This window comes from Polistes canadensis, unplaced genomic scaffold (genome assembly GCF_001313835.1).
Source record: "Polistes canadensis isolate GaletaPanama2010 unplaced genomic scaffold, ASM131383v1 scaffold_1, whole genome shotgun sequence".
NCBI classification, from domain to species: domain Eukaryota; kingdom Metazoa; phylum Arthropoda; class Insecta; order Hymenoptera; family Vespidae; genus Polistes; species Polistes canadensis.
The window spans coordinates 1,634,002-1,650,337 of record NW_014569548.1 but is presented as its reverse complement, the minus strand read 5'-3'; the positions used below and the strand labels follow the sequence as shown (position 1 = coordinate 1,650,337).

The 16,336-nt window shown below is 36.4% G+C and overlaps 1 protein-coding gene across 4 annotated transcripts in view; it reads left to right on the top strand.

Moving 5' to 3' along the window:
* LOC106783831 (FH1/FH2 domain-containing protein 3) overlaps positions 1–16,336 on the top strand; it is a 48,183-nt gene that overhangs the window by 718 nt on the left and 31,129 nt on the right. For 3 of the 4 annotated variants that reach the window (XM_014742748.1, XM_014742770.1, XM_014742777.1), the window contains exons 2-3: positions 978–1,438; positions 15,714–15,823. In XM_014742748.1, coding sequence (XP_014598234.1) covers positions 1,274–1,438; positions 15,714–15,823 — 275 coding nt within the window. In that variant the 5' untranslated portion in view covers positions 978–1,273. The remainder of the gene's footprint in view (positions 1–977; positions 1,439–15,713; positions 15,824–16,336) is intronic. The other variant, XM_014742739.1, reaches the window with a different exon arrangement.

Genomic DNA, 16,336 nt, shown 5'->3' with positions numbered 1-16,336 from the left:
AGTCTCTCTCTCGATAATTTCCTGGAATGTCGAACGCCACGACTGGTTTTGCCGGCCTTCCTCCTCCTCTTTCTCCTTTTTTTTCTTCTTATCCTCCTTCTTATCCACCTTCCTCCTTCTTTCTACTCTTCTGAAGTCGGGAGTCTTATTTTCTCAACGCGGATTCAATTTTTGGGAGGAGAGAAATGAGATGACTTCTTTCAAATCGAATCTGGCTTACCTATTAATTCGCTATAATATTTATTTCGTTTAAAATCATTGTTATATTTCAAAAGTATACGTAAACATTTCGGTAGTTTTATCTTATATTTTAAAGAGGTTCCGCTATGGGAGAACTTTTGAATCAAGGACTAGGTTAAGTTCCGTTCGATTCGATCGAGTTTGGAAATTTTTCTTTTCCCTCTGATTCGTCAATCGTATCTTGATCGTGAATCTCTTTCGTCGACCACAGGCACGATTACGTTCGTGGTATGGCGCAGACTCGTTTATTCTCTCCCTTCTCCTCTCTTCTCTTTTTTCTCTTTGATTCGCTTCTCTTTCTCCGTTTCTCCCTCCGTCTATCCCAATCTCTAGCATGCCACGTCCCTTCTTCTTCAAGCCGGTTCGAAGGAGGAGGATAGCCCGGCCTATGCACGCCACGAGTAAGAACAATGCGAATAGGATGAAAGGATGACGTTAGAAAAGGAGACAAGATTAAACGCGTAGGCCATATAGTTTTCAGTAAAAAAGTAGACGAGTTTTTTTTCACCTCTTCTTATTCCGATATACAAACGAACGGACGAGAAGTAAGGCGTCTAACGATTCTCCAAATAAATATACTTTGCCAATTATTCGATCGCAAGATTTTCGTAGAGGGAGAAAGACAGAGAAAGAGAAAGAGGGGGAGAGAAAGCGAGTGAGAGAGAGAGAGAGAGAGAGAGAAAGAGAGAGAGAGAATAATATATGTATACATAGGAGGTTTCTTTGTTTCGCTGTAGCCAGCTTCTCGAATGAACGCAAATCGGCGATACTGCGAACCGGTTCGTACGTTCGCGTAAAGCGGTCGTGCGGTCCGGTGCGGGAGAGGGAGTCGCGAGGGCGACGAGGACGATCGGTTAGCGCAAAGAAGGGCGTTACCTTTTTCGGAGATACGAGTAAGTAGTGGAGTCAAGAAGTACAAGAAGAAAAGAAAAGAGGAAGGAAGAAAGGTTGGAAGGAAGGAAGGAAAGAAGGAAGGAAGGAAAGAAGGAAGGAAGGAAGGAAGAAGGTAAGAAGAAAAGAGACAGATAGGAGGATGTCTCTGACGTGTCGAGTACAGTACTTGAACGACGTCGATCCGTTCGCTTACGCGAGCTCCTATCCGGAGCCACCGAGACCTCCCGTGCACACCTTCAGCGTGACCTTGCCGTTGATCAACCAGCTTGCCGCCGTTCATCGACTTCTTCGAGCACCTCACAGGGTGAGTCTCTCTCTTCTGCAATACGCCGAGGATTTTTCGATCATTCCACGAAAGGATCGATCTATCCTTTTCCTTCTTATATTCTTCGACTGATCAATATGGAAAGAGATTTATTTTGTAATTAATAATTATGTAATTAAATACGTATATAGAAAGGCTCAGAGTATTTATAGTATTTCAACGATACTTTCCTTTCTAAAGGTTCCAATACCGAGTTTAATATACTTCTATGGAATAGAATATTGGGAAAATGTCTTAAGAAATGTTTATTATATTATACGAATATATTACTTGTGTACGTTGGATTTTCTGTATTATAGTTTTCTCATCTTTGCCGGCCGTGTATGATCGAGCGTCTCTCTCTCTCCCTCTCTCTCTTTCTCTCTTGGAGTCGCTCGTCGGTTCTCTTTGGTCCTTTCTTCGGCAGTTGGCCGATGTAACGGTACCACAGAGCGTTACACTCTCCGCGAGGGAACAGTAAAAAGTACGTTTATGGCCTCGACATTTTATACCTATAGGGTATCGCGCCGATGTACCGGTTATCTTAAAAACACTACTAAGTTTCTGCGTTGTGTGTAATTTTTTACCGCTCCTTTTTCACGAATTACAAGCAAGCATCGCTCTTTTCGAGTTTGTACCTTCCCGAATCTCGTCTATCGAGATTATTATTGCCATGAAAGTACTTTAGTATCAACGAACAAGATCAAAACCAAGTCATATTTCTCTTATTTATTCGAGTAATCATTTCTTATACCTAGTTACTTTCTTTCTCTTTTATGTATATAGTTATCTATATATTATATGTTAATTACTTAAAATAGTATTATGTAAAAAATTTACGGTTAGTAAAACGGAGGGTGGGTGGGTGTATATATTTATAATTAAACGTTTATTATCTGTCTATCGTTTTTGTTTCTAAACGTTTACTCGTGCCAATCTGCGATGATAAAAAACAGAACGGAAATGAACTCAACTTACAAGTAGATATCGCAAACGATATCGCAAACTATATATTTCACAATTCGAGTTGTTTGTCGAGTGTCCTTTATATTTTTCAACAGTTTCGTTCATAAAGGTTCTTAACCATGTGCAATATTTCTTTATCTCTCACTCTTTCTTTTTCTTTTCGTTATGTCAAGACAGCGTTCCGAATTTACGAGCACCTTATACAACGCGCTTCAAATTTATAGCATGCATTCCGACGACTGTATTCGTTGGAAAATGTAACGGCCCTTGCCGTTTAGATCTACCTACATCCATTGCCATCCTTCTCGATGATCTCGACAAACTCGGCCGTTGCCCGTAAGATTCCCTTATGTAATAGCACATTTATATACATACTCTCTTACTCAAGTTTTAAGTGATATAGTCGTTAAAACGTGCTATGGACTTTGTATTCCTTAGATCATAAGCATCAACTCGAACGTTAACCGATTACGTAAAACAAGATACGTCAAATATTTTCTATCTGTACGTACTGCTATTGTGTGATAACATTTTTGAGATTTAATTAAAATGTAGATAACAGAACGAGCCTTTAATCATATTTAGATTTCATTAATCATAGAAATTAGAATGAAGAAACTAATAAAAGGTATTGAAAGTTCTCATAGATCTCGCATCTCGTTGCATTCCTATTTGTACAACGGCATAAAAATGGAAAAGATGGAGCATTATCCCGACTTTTTTTTGTTGAACATTCCTACGGAGCGCTAATGGAGAGTTACGTTTGAGATTTATGGTCGGCGTTACAGTTGGACAGAGGCTGGGAAAGTTGGATTTTACGAGCGAACGGGCTTATCGTGCGCCCGGGGTTGCACCGGAGTGTGGAACGGCCCGAAGCGGGGTTGAATGGGGTGGAATCGGCAAACGCATCGAAGCCATTGCATAACGAACGCGAGAAAGAGACGTAAATCAGTAGTAGGCCACTGGGACAGTGCTATCTCGCAAGGGAGGTTCTATGCAATGGGCATATCGCTTGAAAGAAACGACGTACGTTTCTTTTTATATCATAGTTCTTCCTTCCACAAAATTTCTTTTTACTAATTTACGAGTGATATCGAGTGTCAAATAATGTCGAAAGTAATTCTCATTTACTTTACCGTATCTAACGTTTTTTTAAATTGAACATTCGATCTCTCCTGGAAAGAGAAAAAAAAATGCATAATATTCGAAACTGCAGCTTTAATAAAGAAGCTACGTGCGATTAAATTGTTTCCCGAGTTGGCTAGTAGAGATTTTTCTCTACTAACAACATCATGTTAGAACGATGCACCGAGAAGAGATTGTATAGTGGGAAGGAATACGAGGTAGAAAGAAAAAGAGGGAGAGGAGGTTGTGTGCATGCGACAAAAAGATGATACATCCGCTTTAAGGTGTCTACACAAGAGAATGATCGACTATGTAGAAGTAGGAATGCGTGAATCGGCAAATCAAAGCGAGAATATCTGTACGCGCGGCTCTGTTTTTCCTATCTTTTCTCTCGATTCATCTTTCATACATTTTTCTTCGTTCGCGCGAGAATTTTTTGTATTTATATACTTTCTTTTATACTTTGCTTCAGAGTTTCGACAGATCTATAAAGGTAAATGAATAAAAATACAATTGTCTCGTGTTTTTCAATGAATTCAATTATTCTGATAATAAAAAAGAAAGAGAACCCTTTTGAAAATTTAATTAGTGAAAATTCTTTGAAATTTTTTTTCGAGATTCTCGACATTTTTGGTTTATTTATTCTTTCGATCGTTGTGAAAAGACTGAAAAATAATATATAAGGGTGAAAGCGAGCTTAGGCATATTGCATGCATGTGAATGCATACACATTATACACATATACATATACATGAGTATTTACAATCTTCTACTTTCATGCACGTAGAGACGCGTAGGTTGGTGTAAAAGTTGTGGAGGTTTGGGAAGTCACCTGATAGACGGTCTCCGCCTACTAACTTGTCTGCCTACCTAACCACCTACCTACGTTTCTACCTAACCAACCATCTCACTCTATGTCCCATTCTCTCTCCTCCATCTTCTTACATATTTTTGCTCGCTCTCTTATTTCTTGACACGCTCACACAAGTTCTCATCCAAGCTCTTTCTTGCATACCGTTTCGAACATTGCTGTCCAGACGCGGACCGTTTAACACCACCGTCGTCCATTTTCGTTGCAACGCGAAACACCATCATAACGACTCGAATTTGAAGTCATTCATTCTTAATGAGACTCAAAAGTCTTTGCAGTTTTTCTTTTTTGTCTCCCTTTCTTATTTCTCCCTGTCTTTTATTACCCCGGGGAATCCGTGAAATCCAATAATACATTTTTAAAAGCAAATAACGGATCTCTCGGAAAAAAGATGTGGAATATCTTTAAAAAGGATTTTTCGAGGGAACGCGCCTTTAAAACATAGACGGAATATTTTAATAAATATTAATAAAGACAATTCGGTTGACAAAGAAAGATTCTCTCGAGAGCGTAAGATTTTGTATTCATTCGTGAATTTTAAAGGAACGTACGAAAAGAAGATGGTTACTGTTAAAAGAATGTAAGAAAAATGTGAAGTATTCGAAAATTTGTATTTTAAACTCTAAGTTAAAGCATCAAATAGTGAAAATAGAAAAGGAGCTCGAGTTAAAATACGTCCCTCTATTTGAAACGGTTTCTACGTAGAAAAGAAAAAAAGAAAAAAAGGAACTTTACTAAAGAATCTTCCGTTAGCGTAAATAATGCAACGAAAAATATTCGATGGCAAGTCCTCCCTAGAAGGATTCCATCCTCTTTGCTTTTCAGTGCTCCATCTTATTCCCTGCTGATTTACGGGTACGAAAAGGTTGATACTTAATCTTACGAGTTCCTGCCGGAGCTGGTCACGAAACGACATTGCTGCGCACATTCGAATTTCAAGAAAGAAGGATAATACGCTTTGCCTGTATAACTTTTTTACGGAAATAAGCATAAAACCATCGAAACGGATATACTTCTTATTCCCCCTTCTCTTTTCTTCTATTACGACAACTCTCCTATCCAACTTTTGTTATTTTATCAAGGGTCTGTCGTGCTATCAAAAATTGTATATACAATATATATATATATATATATATATATATTAAATTTACATCATATAACGTGTATGAAACTTAAATAGACATTGTAGAGTTAAAGACTATAGAGAGGAGGGTTCTAAGGGTAACGATGGAGTTCGCTGAAATGTGCCAGTACCAAATGTCACAGGAAGTTGCTCCTTAATCTACGCCTCCGATCTCATTTCTACTAATTGGCTGATAGGGGCATCTGATACGGGCCACCGATACGTAGCTACGATACGCTCGATAGCCGAGGATACAAGAGTGGGACGCGAATATCTTGCTTTCTAATTTTATTTTCACGAAAGTACTATTTCGAAAAATAATAAATAAAAGCTTAATCATTTCATTCGAATTTCTATTCTCTGATTGGAAGTGTAAGAAGCTTCGCCTTTCATTTATTTCCAGTTAAGTTCCAGTTTGGAACTTAATTAAGAAGAGAGAAAGAGGATTTAATTCGATATATCTTCTTTCGCAAATAATTTATTTTTCCCTTTCTATTAAGAGTTTTGCCATCGATGGAATAATATGAATTTTTTTACGAGAGTACTTAAAATAGACTTGAATATTTTTCAATCGAGAGATCGATAGTTCATTTCGAATCGTGTCCCCCCTTAGGCACTCGTTTCTTCTTTTTATACAAGACTTAGGAAAGTTTAATCGCGCTCGTCTCGCTATAACTCTTAATAACAGCGCGACCAATCGACGTACAAGGATGACTGCGACAATGAGCATCGCATACATCGCTCGAAGGAAGAAGGTAAAGAAGAAGAAGAAGAAGAAGAAGAAGAAGAGGTTGCTTCGCGATTTGTTTCGCCGTTTTACGCCGGCTTCGAATTCACGATTCTTTAACGTTCATCGTGACCACGGCTTCGTTCGCGGTCTTTATTCACGCCTTTCCTGTCAATCAACTCGCTTTTGCTTCAACGATTTTATTTTCTTCTTCCTCTTCTTCTTCTTCTTCTTCTTCTTCTTTTTATTTTTATTCTTTCTCGCCGGTTTATTATTATTTGCTTATTTCGTCATTTCTATCGTATCATTTACGAGTTTAATAACAATTGATATCATGAATGTGAATATATTTCATGAAATCTCTTTAAAGAAATCTTCCATTTTGTGTGTTTCTTTTTTACTGTCTTATTTGTTCTATTGTATTTTGGAAAGTTTACAAGTTCAAGTACCGATGTTCCACAGAAGGGACATAAAATCAGCACGACGGGATTGATCTGCTTGGAAAAGTATGGAACGACCGCGGCGCACAGTTCCTAACAAAGGGACTCGAACTCGTTCTTCTTTAGAAAGCCGCGTTCCTTTACCATCGGAAAGATCAAAGAGAAGCTTGACATTACGCGAAGATGACTTTTTGTTTTCTCCTTTTCTTTCATTCTCTCTCTCTCTCTCTCTCTCTCTCTCTCTCTCTCTCTCTTTCTCTCGTCTACGTTGGAGACGCGGAAGTTGAAGCAACTTTATAAGTATTATACATACATAAATATATATCTGTATGTATGATGTCATCAACCAACGTGTGGGTTTTGTGTCGTATAACAGAGAAAGTATACACGAAACAGTGGAGAATTTTTCTTTCCAAGAGAAGACTAGATCGAGAAAAAGACACACACACACATACGATTAGAAAAGGAGATCGGAGCTTGACTGCGAAGATGACGTTGATATCTCTCGGTCAGCATCGCCTTGCTACGGTTTACTTTCAATTTGCTGATTTTTAAAGCTTCTGGATCGAAACGGCTGATCTCCGGAAAATTGGATACGTGATGGGATTCTTATAAAAGTTTACGAACAAAACCTTAACTGTTATTACTATTTTCTATCATCCATATAGATTTACACTTGAATGTATCTTAATAATATTCAACTATCAACGATATGTATGTGGTATGTGTAACTAACATAGAGTTATCTCGATGTCGATACAAAAATTAAACGATCGATAGTAGAATTCTAATTTATATTTTAAGTAAGAGAATAAAATTTGTCGAAAGAAATAAAACAATATTGATATATAATTTGAAATCTCTATTTGTAGAATACTATATAATACTTTGAAATATGTATTCCGGATGTTGAACCATTATAAATCCGTTTATTCCGTATTTACGATATCATGAATTACGCAGCAGGTTACAATTAAACGCAAAGTCAGACTTTCCCTAGCGATTCATTTGAAAGCAAAGCGCACAGAGGAATCCAAAGTCCGGGGGTGTCGCGTTGCAGTGAATTAATGAACTAACGAGCGAGCACAATGGAACGTGGAATATTTGACCGCTTATGATGCTAATGTTCGGCTCTTTACTTTGCATGACAATTACCATGGCTAGCCCGAACTCGTCCTTCCGAGAGGATGCTGTCTACCTCTCCGTCATCGGAGCACACTCGTTTCGTTTTGTTCTTCTTCTTCTAGTCGAAGTATCGCTAATAGTTTCAATTTAATTACTCGAAAATTGATCAAAACTTGCATCAAGAATTTCTTTACGAAACACACGAGAAGAGAGACGAGCAAAATAGGAAAAAGATTTACGTTCGACCACGACTAATTACGTTCGTTTAGCGAAAGGGGATGAATGAAGCGAGAGATAGGTAAGAACTTAAAAGAACGTTGATCGTTAGCCAAGGCTTAATTATCTCGAAGGACAAGAACGTCTTTCCTCTTTCAGCTTAGGTCGAACTCTCCTCGAGAAAATCGATAATCCAATCGCGATGTATCTAAGTAGGTATATATATATATATATATGTATATATAGGTATAGCTAGCTATTTGTGGATGATTGCGAGAGTATGTGCTTACTAGATGGTGGATGGGCAAAACCAACAACGTCGAGAGAATTCGATATCGATGGATCGATTTGCTTCGAGGTGAGCATAATTCCTTCCTCGTTTACGAACTATGTCGCCAAAGTGCTTACGTATTCAAGAAAGATCACTGATCGCGAGATTTATGCCGTTGATATCGGCCGAAGGCATAACTATCTTCTATGAAATTAATTAAGGGACTCTCGTAGGAAAGTAAAGTACGTTAGTATCTTCAGTGAAAAGATATTTCATGTTTTTTCAAAAAGTTATTAATGTTATCTATTACCTATTATATATATATATACATAGATATAGATAATTTACTAATATTATGGATAAAGTTTGTCAGTAATTTTTATTTCTGCTTCTACGCGGTTAGATAATAGTATAACGGTAAAAGGTAACAACGTTATTGTCAACCGCGATTCGTGCTGACATTATTTCAAATCGTATTTACCATCCAGCAAGAAGACAAATTAGAGAAGAGAAATGTAAATTCTTTTTCTTTCTATTTCTCTTTTGTTGTTTTACATCAGACACCCCATTTTCGCTGCATTGTAAAAATGGGTGCATCTCTAGCGTCAATCCGTCGTGGATACCGCTAATTAGTGGTAATGAAGGCGAAGTAACTAACGGTTACATTCACGAGCGAGTATGTCCCACGTGTTTCGCGTGCCCGGATCCGGCACGGGCGCCTCTCCATCGAGTGCTTCTAACTCTCTTGTCTTTCTCTAATCGTCTAACACCATTCTCCGCCTTTAACGAGGTTGACCGTATCAACTGAACCGTTCCATTAAGTCACCTGTGTTTCTACAAGATCGTTGCGACTTGACTTTTTTTTTTAACGTTTCTTTCTTCTTATTCTTTCTAAATCTCGAGTAATTTTTTCTCATCTTTTTATGGTAATTAATGTAATTATTTTCTAAAATATTCGAGTACTAATTACGTTTATATTTGAATTGATAAAAATTCGAGGAACGCGTATAAAACGTTACCTTCTATTCGCGATACGATCACTGAAATGATATTCAATTGAAATTACATTTTATATCTAATTACATGTTGTGATACTTAATTCTACAGATTTGATAGATCGTTTGCTACGTAATTCATGTATTATGCTTCGTTGTAAATGACCGTAACACCTATACCAATGTTTAAAGTGATATCTTTATTGAAGAATACATATCGAGGACATTATTTCGTCCACATTTTATTTATTTATCGTTCATTTTATTTGTATTATCGTGTTGTCTTTATCCGGTCATTGGCATCGTATGGTATTTGCATCGGAAATGCACTTTACGAGAAAGAGAGAGGGAAAGAGACAGAAGTACGGAGACCGAGTCAGTGAGTTGCAGAAAATTGCAATTTCTTCGATAAAAGCGATTCTCAAGAGAGAAAATCATTTAATATTGAGTTCGACCGGAAAAATGTGTTTCTTGTTATCGATTTCTTTATAGAAAATCGTATAATTAATGTGACTATTCTCTCTCTCTCTCTTTTTGTATAACAGGTATCGCCTGATTAGTATGTATTTTACATGTTCAACGAATTCGATGAAGTTATCGAAACCAAATTACATTGCTTTCTCGTGATTGCCGTTGAATGGTTGTACAACGAATGTGAAACACATTCGTGTATCAGATATCACTATGTTGTAGTTGTGTGTTAATTAAAGTCAATTAATGGCGTCTTCTCTACTCATGTCTTTCATTTTCTTCGCGCGTCATTACTATGCTCGGTAACCCATTTCCAAGAGGCTTACGAAGACGCATTTTGTTTTGTAATACCTACGTGTTTGCATAGCATGCTCTTTCTCATAGGTAACGGGAAGTTCTCTCGAGGAAACAATATCAGTATAATTTTTTATCTTATTTCTCACAATTCCCAAGCTCGCGATCGAAATCAACCCGGGTAAATGCATTGTAAAAGACATGTAAAATTGAGTTTGACTATAAACGGGAGAAAGAGAGAGAGAGAGAGAGAGAGAGGAGGTGTCTGCGTAGCAAAATTAATTAACGCGACGATTAATTTTAGTCCTGTCGACGTTGGCAACTTTTTATCGAGTAAAGAGTACTTTGCTTAAAAAATGCACGTCGATCTCGTCTTTCTCGAAATCGTCTATTAAAAATCCATTGAAGTCTCTTAATTGATGCTTGCAAACGGTTCTCTCGGTCGATTAATTGTTTTTGTAGATTTTTTCTTCGCGTTATTTTGCAGAATTATTTTTCAAAAAGTTACTTTAAGGATAATCGTGTCTATTGCAAATATCAACGTACTTTTGAATAAGATTAAATAATAGATATATGGAAAGGAAAAACTGTTAGATAAATAGGTGCATATGGGAAGTGTTGTTCCTATAACTAACTATAACTATCAGCAATTTACCGTGAAACCACTTGAATAGACACTTGTTGGATGAGGCGACAGGAACAAACTCGAATCATCTAACGCTGCTAATGTTGGATCTCGTGTCACGTAATTCAAGATGAATCTATAGAACTTTATGGTCGAGTGTCACGCCGCGGTGGCTAGTGATTTGCAGTCGTACGAGCGATTTAACTTTCCATCTTACAAAGAATGTCGACTTTCCCGTCGAATGAGTTTCGATCGAAGTCAACATAGAAAGGAAATAGAAAAGTAAACTCATTGCAAATCAACTTCCGGTATAACCAGTCCGCAATAGTTTTTTAGTGTAATCAGGATGCAATCGTCTTTAAATATAAGAAATACCTCGGTAACTTTTTAGACGTTGCGACGTCTTATTTTGTTGAAATTGTAAATATTAGTTAAACAGGTTTTTCAAAATTGACAGAAGATTTCTTGAGTTAGAATCGTTGGGTTGAAAGTTAAAAAGTATCTTTTGAGTTTTCGAAAAAGGGAAAACTTCAAAAATGACGAGAATTATTTAGAGAGTTAGCGGGGGTTAGAAATGAGCCTATAAGAAGTGAGAAAGCGTTGATGGAAACGCAAAAGGGTCTTTCTATGAAGAGGGGATGTCTATCATTTTTTTAAACGTCTGGATATTTTTGTACCACAGGGGGGTAGGCTGTATGTACGCACGTAAGTACCTGACGACGAGAGTTTTTCGTCTCGGGACGATACGGAGGAGGACCCTCTAGTTTTTTCTTTTTTTTTTTATACGACGAGTCAAGTAGCAAAGGAAGAACAGAGCTAGCGTTCTATTGCACAATTTGAAGTACCGAAGAAGAAAGTAAAAGAGATAGCAGAGAGAAAAAAAGAAAGATAAAATCCTCGAGATTATATTTCTATTTTTTCGTGTCTCTACGTCTGTCAAGTAAACCACTTCCGTTAAGGTTATGCATTCCTGTATGTAGTAGAAAAACATGTATGAGCTGTATAATCATTTTTTCAAATAGAAACAGGGAATTTTTTCGAAGTTGGTTTAACTTTCCAATATCATTCAAAAGTTAATTAAAATATATGATATATACATATATATGATACTGATGTGTATAACGAATAATTTAATAAATGTCTGAATAAACAATTACTTCCGATATATAGCAAAAAGAAAAAGTATTGGTGGTCAATTTTATCGATCGCTTATGTTTCGGAGAGAATGGAAAGACTATTGAGTAATTTAATTAGCAAGATTAATAATATCAGATTAAAATCAAATTTTAGTATTTAACATGCATAAATATGTACATACACATAAGTACTTAAAATATTAAAGTTTTATTATTATTAATTAGATGATCGTTAAAAAAGAGGATATAAAACATTGCAAGCAATGAGGAAAAAAAATATGTATAATATAAATGGATAATACCTGTAATAGGAACACGTCCAAACACATTTAGTCGGAAGCAGAGAATAATGACAACTGAAAAGGGAAGGGGTAGGTAAAGATTAAGTTCATCAAAACAATGGTTTCTCGATCGGTAAATGTTTTGTTTATACATACGTTACCCCTCGGCCCATGAAAGCATTCGATTATTGTCGTCTTTATTCTTTTCAAAATCTCTTTGTCGAACTTGTAAACACATTGATCTTCGTAACTTTTTTTCGTATTTACTGTCACTCTTATTCGAGCATCGGAAGGTGTAACAACGATATTAGATAAGTATCAAATTTATATCTCACGCGTATATGCCAGTTATTTATATATTTATTTATCGGATTTTACATTGACGCAAGTACGCATGCACGCGAGTGTAGAGAAAATGCAAATAATAGAAATGTATCTCTGTTGCAGCGTATGTTAGCAATAACCATTGTTATTTTGCGAGGAATATTTGCGTTTCCGCAATTTTCATTATCTTTTTGTCCACGTATAATAACTCGAGGATACTTCGATGAGTTCTAAGGATCGGCGAAGGTGTGCGCAGTTGCTTACTCGGAGTAAACGTCGCACCGGCTCATTAATAGCCGGATCCTCCTGGGACTTTAATGAGAATACATGTTACTTTTTTTCTCTTTCTTTCTCTCTCTCTCTCTCTCTCTCTCTCTCTCTCTCTCTCTCTCTCTCTCTCTCTCTCTCTCTGCAGCAGATCATTTTACCGCAACGCCTTTCTTCTTTGCAAGGCCAAATAGCCCAACTTATTCCACTTTAAACCAACGACGTTTTCTACGAATTTTGTATTTTTTACTAAGTTTCTCTATTATATCATTTTATTAATTATTAGTGGAACTATAACGTTGAAAGATAATCAAATATTTTGTTTCTTTTTCTTTTTGAAATAATTATATAAGTCTTATTTGTTCGTGTGCGAGCTAACGACATTTTATTCGTCAATTTATATACGTCTCAAGTCTCTGGCGAATTATAGTGAAAACGTTATTAAACTTGATTAGTCGCAAATTCTACATATTTCTTTCTCTCTCTCACTTTTATATTTATTTACTTTTGTTCTATTTTTCCGTCTCCTTCTTCTTTTTATAATGCATATGTACGTATGACGTTGCAGATTCTTGCGAGGAATATCGTTGTATTTGCACTAGAGTGATGATTCTGCATAGTACGTTATAAACGGAAGAGGGTGAAATCGTTCGGAAACAGTTAGCATTTTTTTAAACGATTCTATAATAAGTGATTAAAAATAATTGCATAAAGATTGTAGGCATGACTTTAAGGATCGTACGAAGCAGATCTCGTGTGGGAAAAATAACCCTTCACGTTGAAAAAGTTTCAGTTGAAGAATAATAAAGAAAACGTTGGAAAGGGGAGTAGAGAAAAGTTTGTTGAAATCTTCCTGAAAGAAAAAGGGAATATGAGTACAAATCCATTGAGCGTCGTAAAGAAATCGTAAAGTCTCGATGGCATCGTCGTTAACCGATATTGCCTACCATCCTACGTCGACCGTTTTATTTTTATTTTTTATTTTACTTTTCTATTGCAGACTAACACTCTTTCTTCAATTCTTTTTTGTTCTTTTTTTTTTTTTTTTCTAACTTCTACGAGAGAAGAAGAGAATGCTGTATCATTTCAATTCGTTTTATTGTTAGTTGGTACAATCTCCAAGATGTTTCTCGAGTGTTCTCGAATAGTCGTGCTTTAGTTTGAAAATCACTTTAACAAAATTAACGGAACGAACATTTCGTTTTACGTTTACTTTTAGAAATTCAAATGTTTGATTTTTTATTCGATCAAAGCAAATTTTAGATTTTCACGTTTGACAATTATCCGGGATAGTATTATATTAAATATATTAAATATTATCAAAATTCCAAACGTTTAAAGTACTCGTTTAATTAATACATTATGCAAAAACAGATAATAAACAGATAATGAGAGGTCTTTTAGCGGAAATCGAGTTGCAACATGACACTAATGATCTCCTCGAGGGCATTCATCCTATCGTTGCTATTGTATTTCTCTCTGTTCGCAAGCGTTAGAAGTTTGAGGATGACAAAAAAGCAAAGGGGTGCGGCAAAGCGGAGGGAGAGAAACTGCATAACACCCGTGTAGTACGAGTTTGAGCAAACAAAGCTGTTTCAGAAGAATGAGAGAAGCGTCGTCCTACGCAAGACGAGCAATGTGCCGAGAAATCTGGCGAAACCTACTCGAAAACGGGCGAAGCCTTACCCGATCCGTCGTCGTTTACATGTCGACAATGTTCTTTGTTTTAACGTAATACTTTTTAAATGCTATTGCGTAAACAAAATCGAAATATTTCTTATTAAATCTATAAACGCACTTTAAACATATTTTTCCAATTGAATTTTTATCGAATCTCATAAATTGATTTTTGATGAGCGTTTAGACATAATAAACAAGAATATTATTTTTGTATAGCGATGTGAAGCTTCATTTTATATATTTATATACATAGGAATAGCTATTCATATATTAATTTATAAAATAATCATAAATCTGTTATTTTTCAAAATAATCTCCATCATTTTCGATGACTTCGGTCTATATTTCAGGCAACTGCCGAATTTTTTGACGAAAATAAGATGCCGATTATGATGCAATGATTTTTTAATATGCATCGAATTCATTGCTACGCTTAATGCATAAATATTTTTAACGAAGAAATGTTGTTCAAAAGCACGTACTGTTAGGACGGTGTAAACAGAGTCGAGTAGTGTACTCGAGAACGTGTACATACTTTGTCAGATGTTTGTTTATCCGTTTTAAAGAAGCATTACGACAGTACGAAACACATAGCAACAAACGAGCTTCGCAATCCATTAATTGATAGTATCGATCTAGCTATCGCATTGGCCTTTCCGTTATCGAATTTCTCGGTGATAACAGTAGGCAGATTATCAGATTTTTAGATCGGTTGACATTTAGCTTTACACGTTTGCGAGCGAGCGAGCGAGCAGATTTACAATGTCTACGTTTTCAAACAGATATCGTTATAAACATGGTAATAAAAACTATTAGAAAAAGTTATCGACGTAGCAACTGTCATTTTAATCTGTGAAGACCGATTAGTCGAAGTTCACACGACTAATCACTTTCAGATCATTATTTTGGAAAATATAAAATTTGTAGCCGAGTTTTCGGATCACGTGTTCAGCCTAAAGAAGTATTACGCAAGCATTTGGTCTCTCGTAACAGTGCACGAGGCTCATCCTTAGAATGGAGGCCGCTTAGAAACCGGAGAAATGCAGGAGGGCATTATAAATGCTTGTGCTTTGCCGGGCACCGTCGTCTCACTGGCTGAAAACTATTTTCAAGCTAAAGTTTTTAGAAATATGGGTCACATATACACATACGCTCTCTCTATCTCTTTATCTCTCTCTCTCTCTCTCTCTCTCTTACCCTTTTCTTCGGAATCTTTTTTGAAAATTTGAGAAGAGCAGAGAGAGATAGAGGGTAAAAAAAGATATTTAACATATTTACAGGAAGGAAAAACGAGACAACTTGGCTCACGAACGTTTCCTTTTGTTAATTATGTTATAGCTCGATGATACGGCTCTTCAACTCTACAAAGATGGCGATTATGGAGCTTATTTGGATCTCGAGGCTTCGATCAGCGAACAACAAGAAGAATTTGAAGGCTTTCAAACAAAGTAAGTGTATTCTTTTTTTTTTTTGCGAAACATTGGAATCAATGATTTAATTTTGTCAATTTTCTTTAATCAATTGTTAGTACATTAAAGAGATATTAATGGGTTGGGTCGTAATTCGATGGTGATATAACGACAAGTAGAGCCGAGAAAATGCTATTTATACATATATACGTAGATAAACTCGTAGAATTTCCAGGGATATAAATACTTTCGATGTTAGAACGGAGAACCATCTACTTATATATATATGTATACATACGTTCACGGGTGTGTATTGAATTGGTGTTAACACGGTGAAGGTTAGCTAGCTAGCTAGCTAGCTAGCAAGTTAACTCACTGGAAATTATCGCGGCTGAGCCGGTGCTATCGACACCGATATACGCTCGAGCTATTTTCCGATTCGGCTAGGTACGTTCTGTACCACTAACGAGAATCATAATCTACCGAACAGAGAGTCTAGTTTTAATCGCGAACGTGTATCGAAACTTTCCTTCTCTCTCTCTCTCTCTCTCT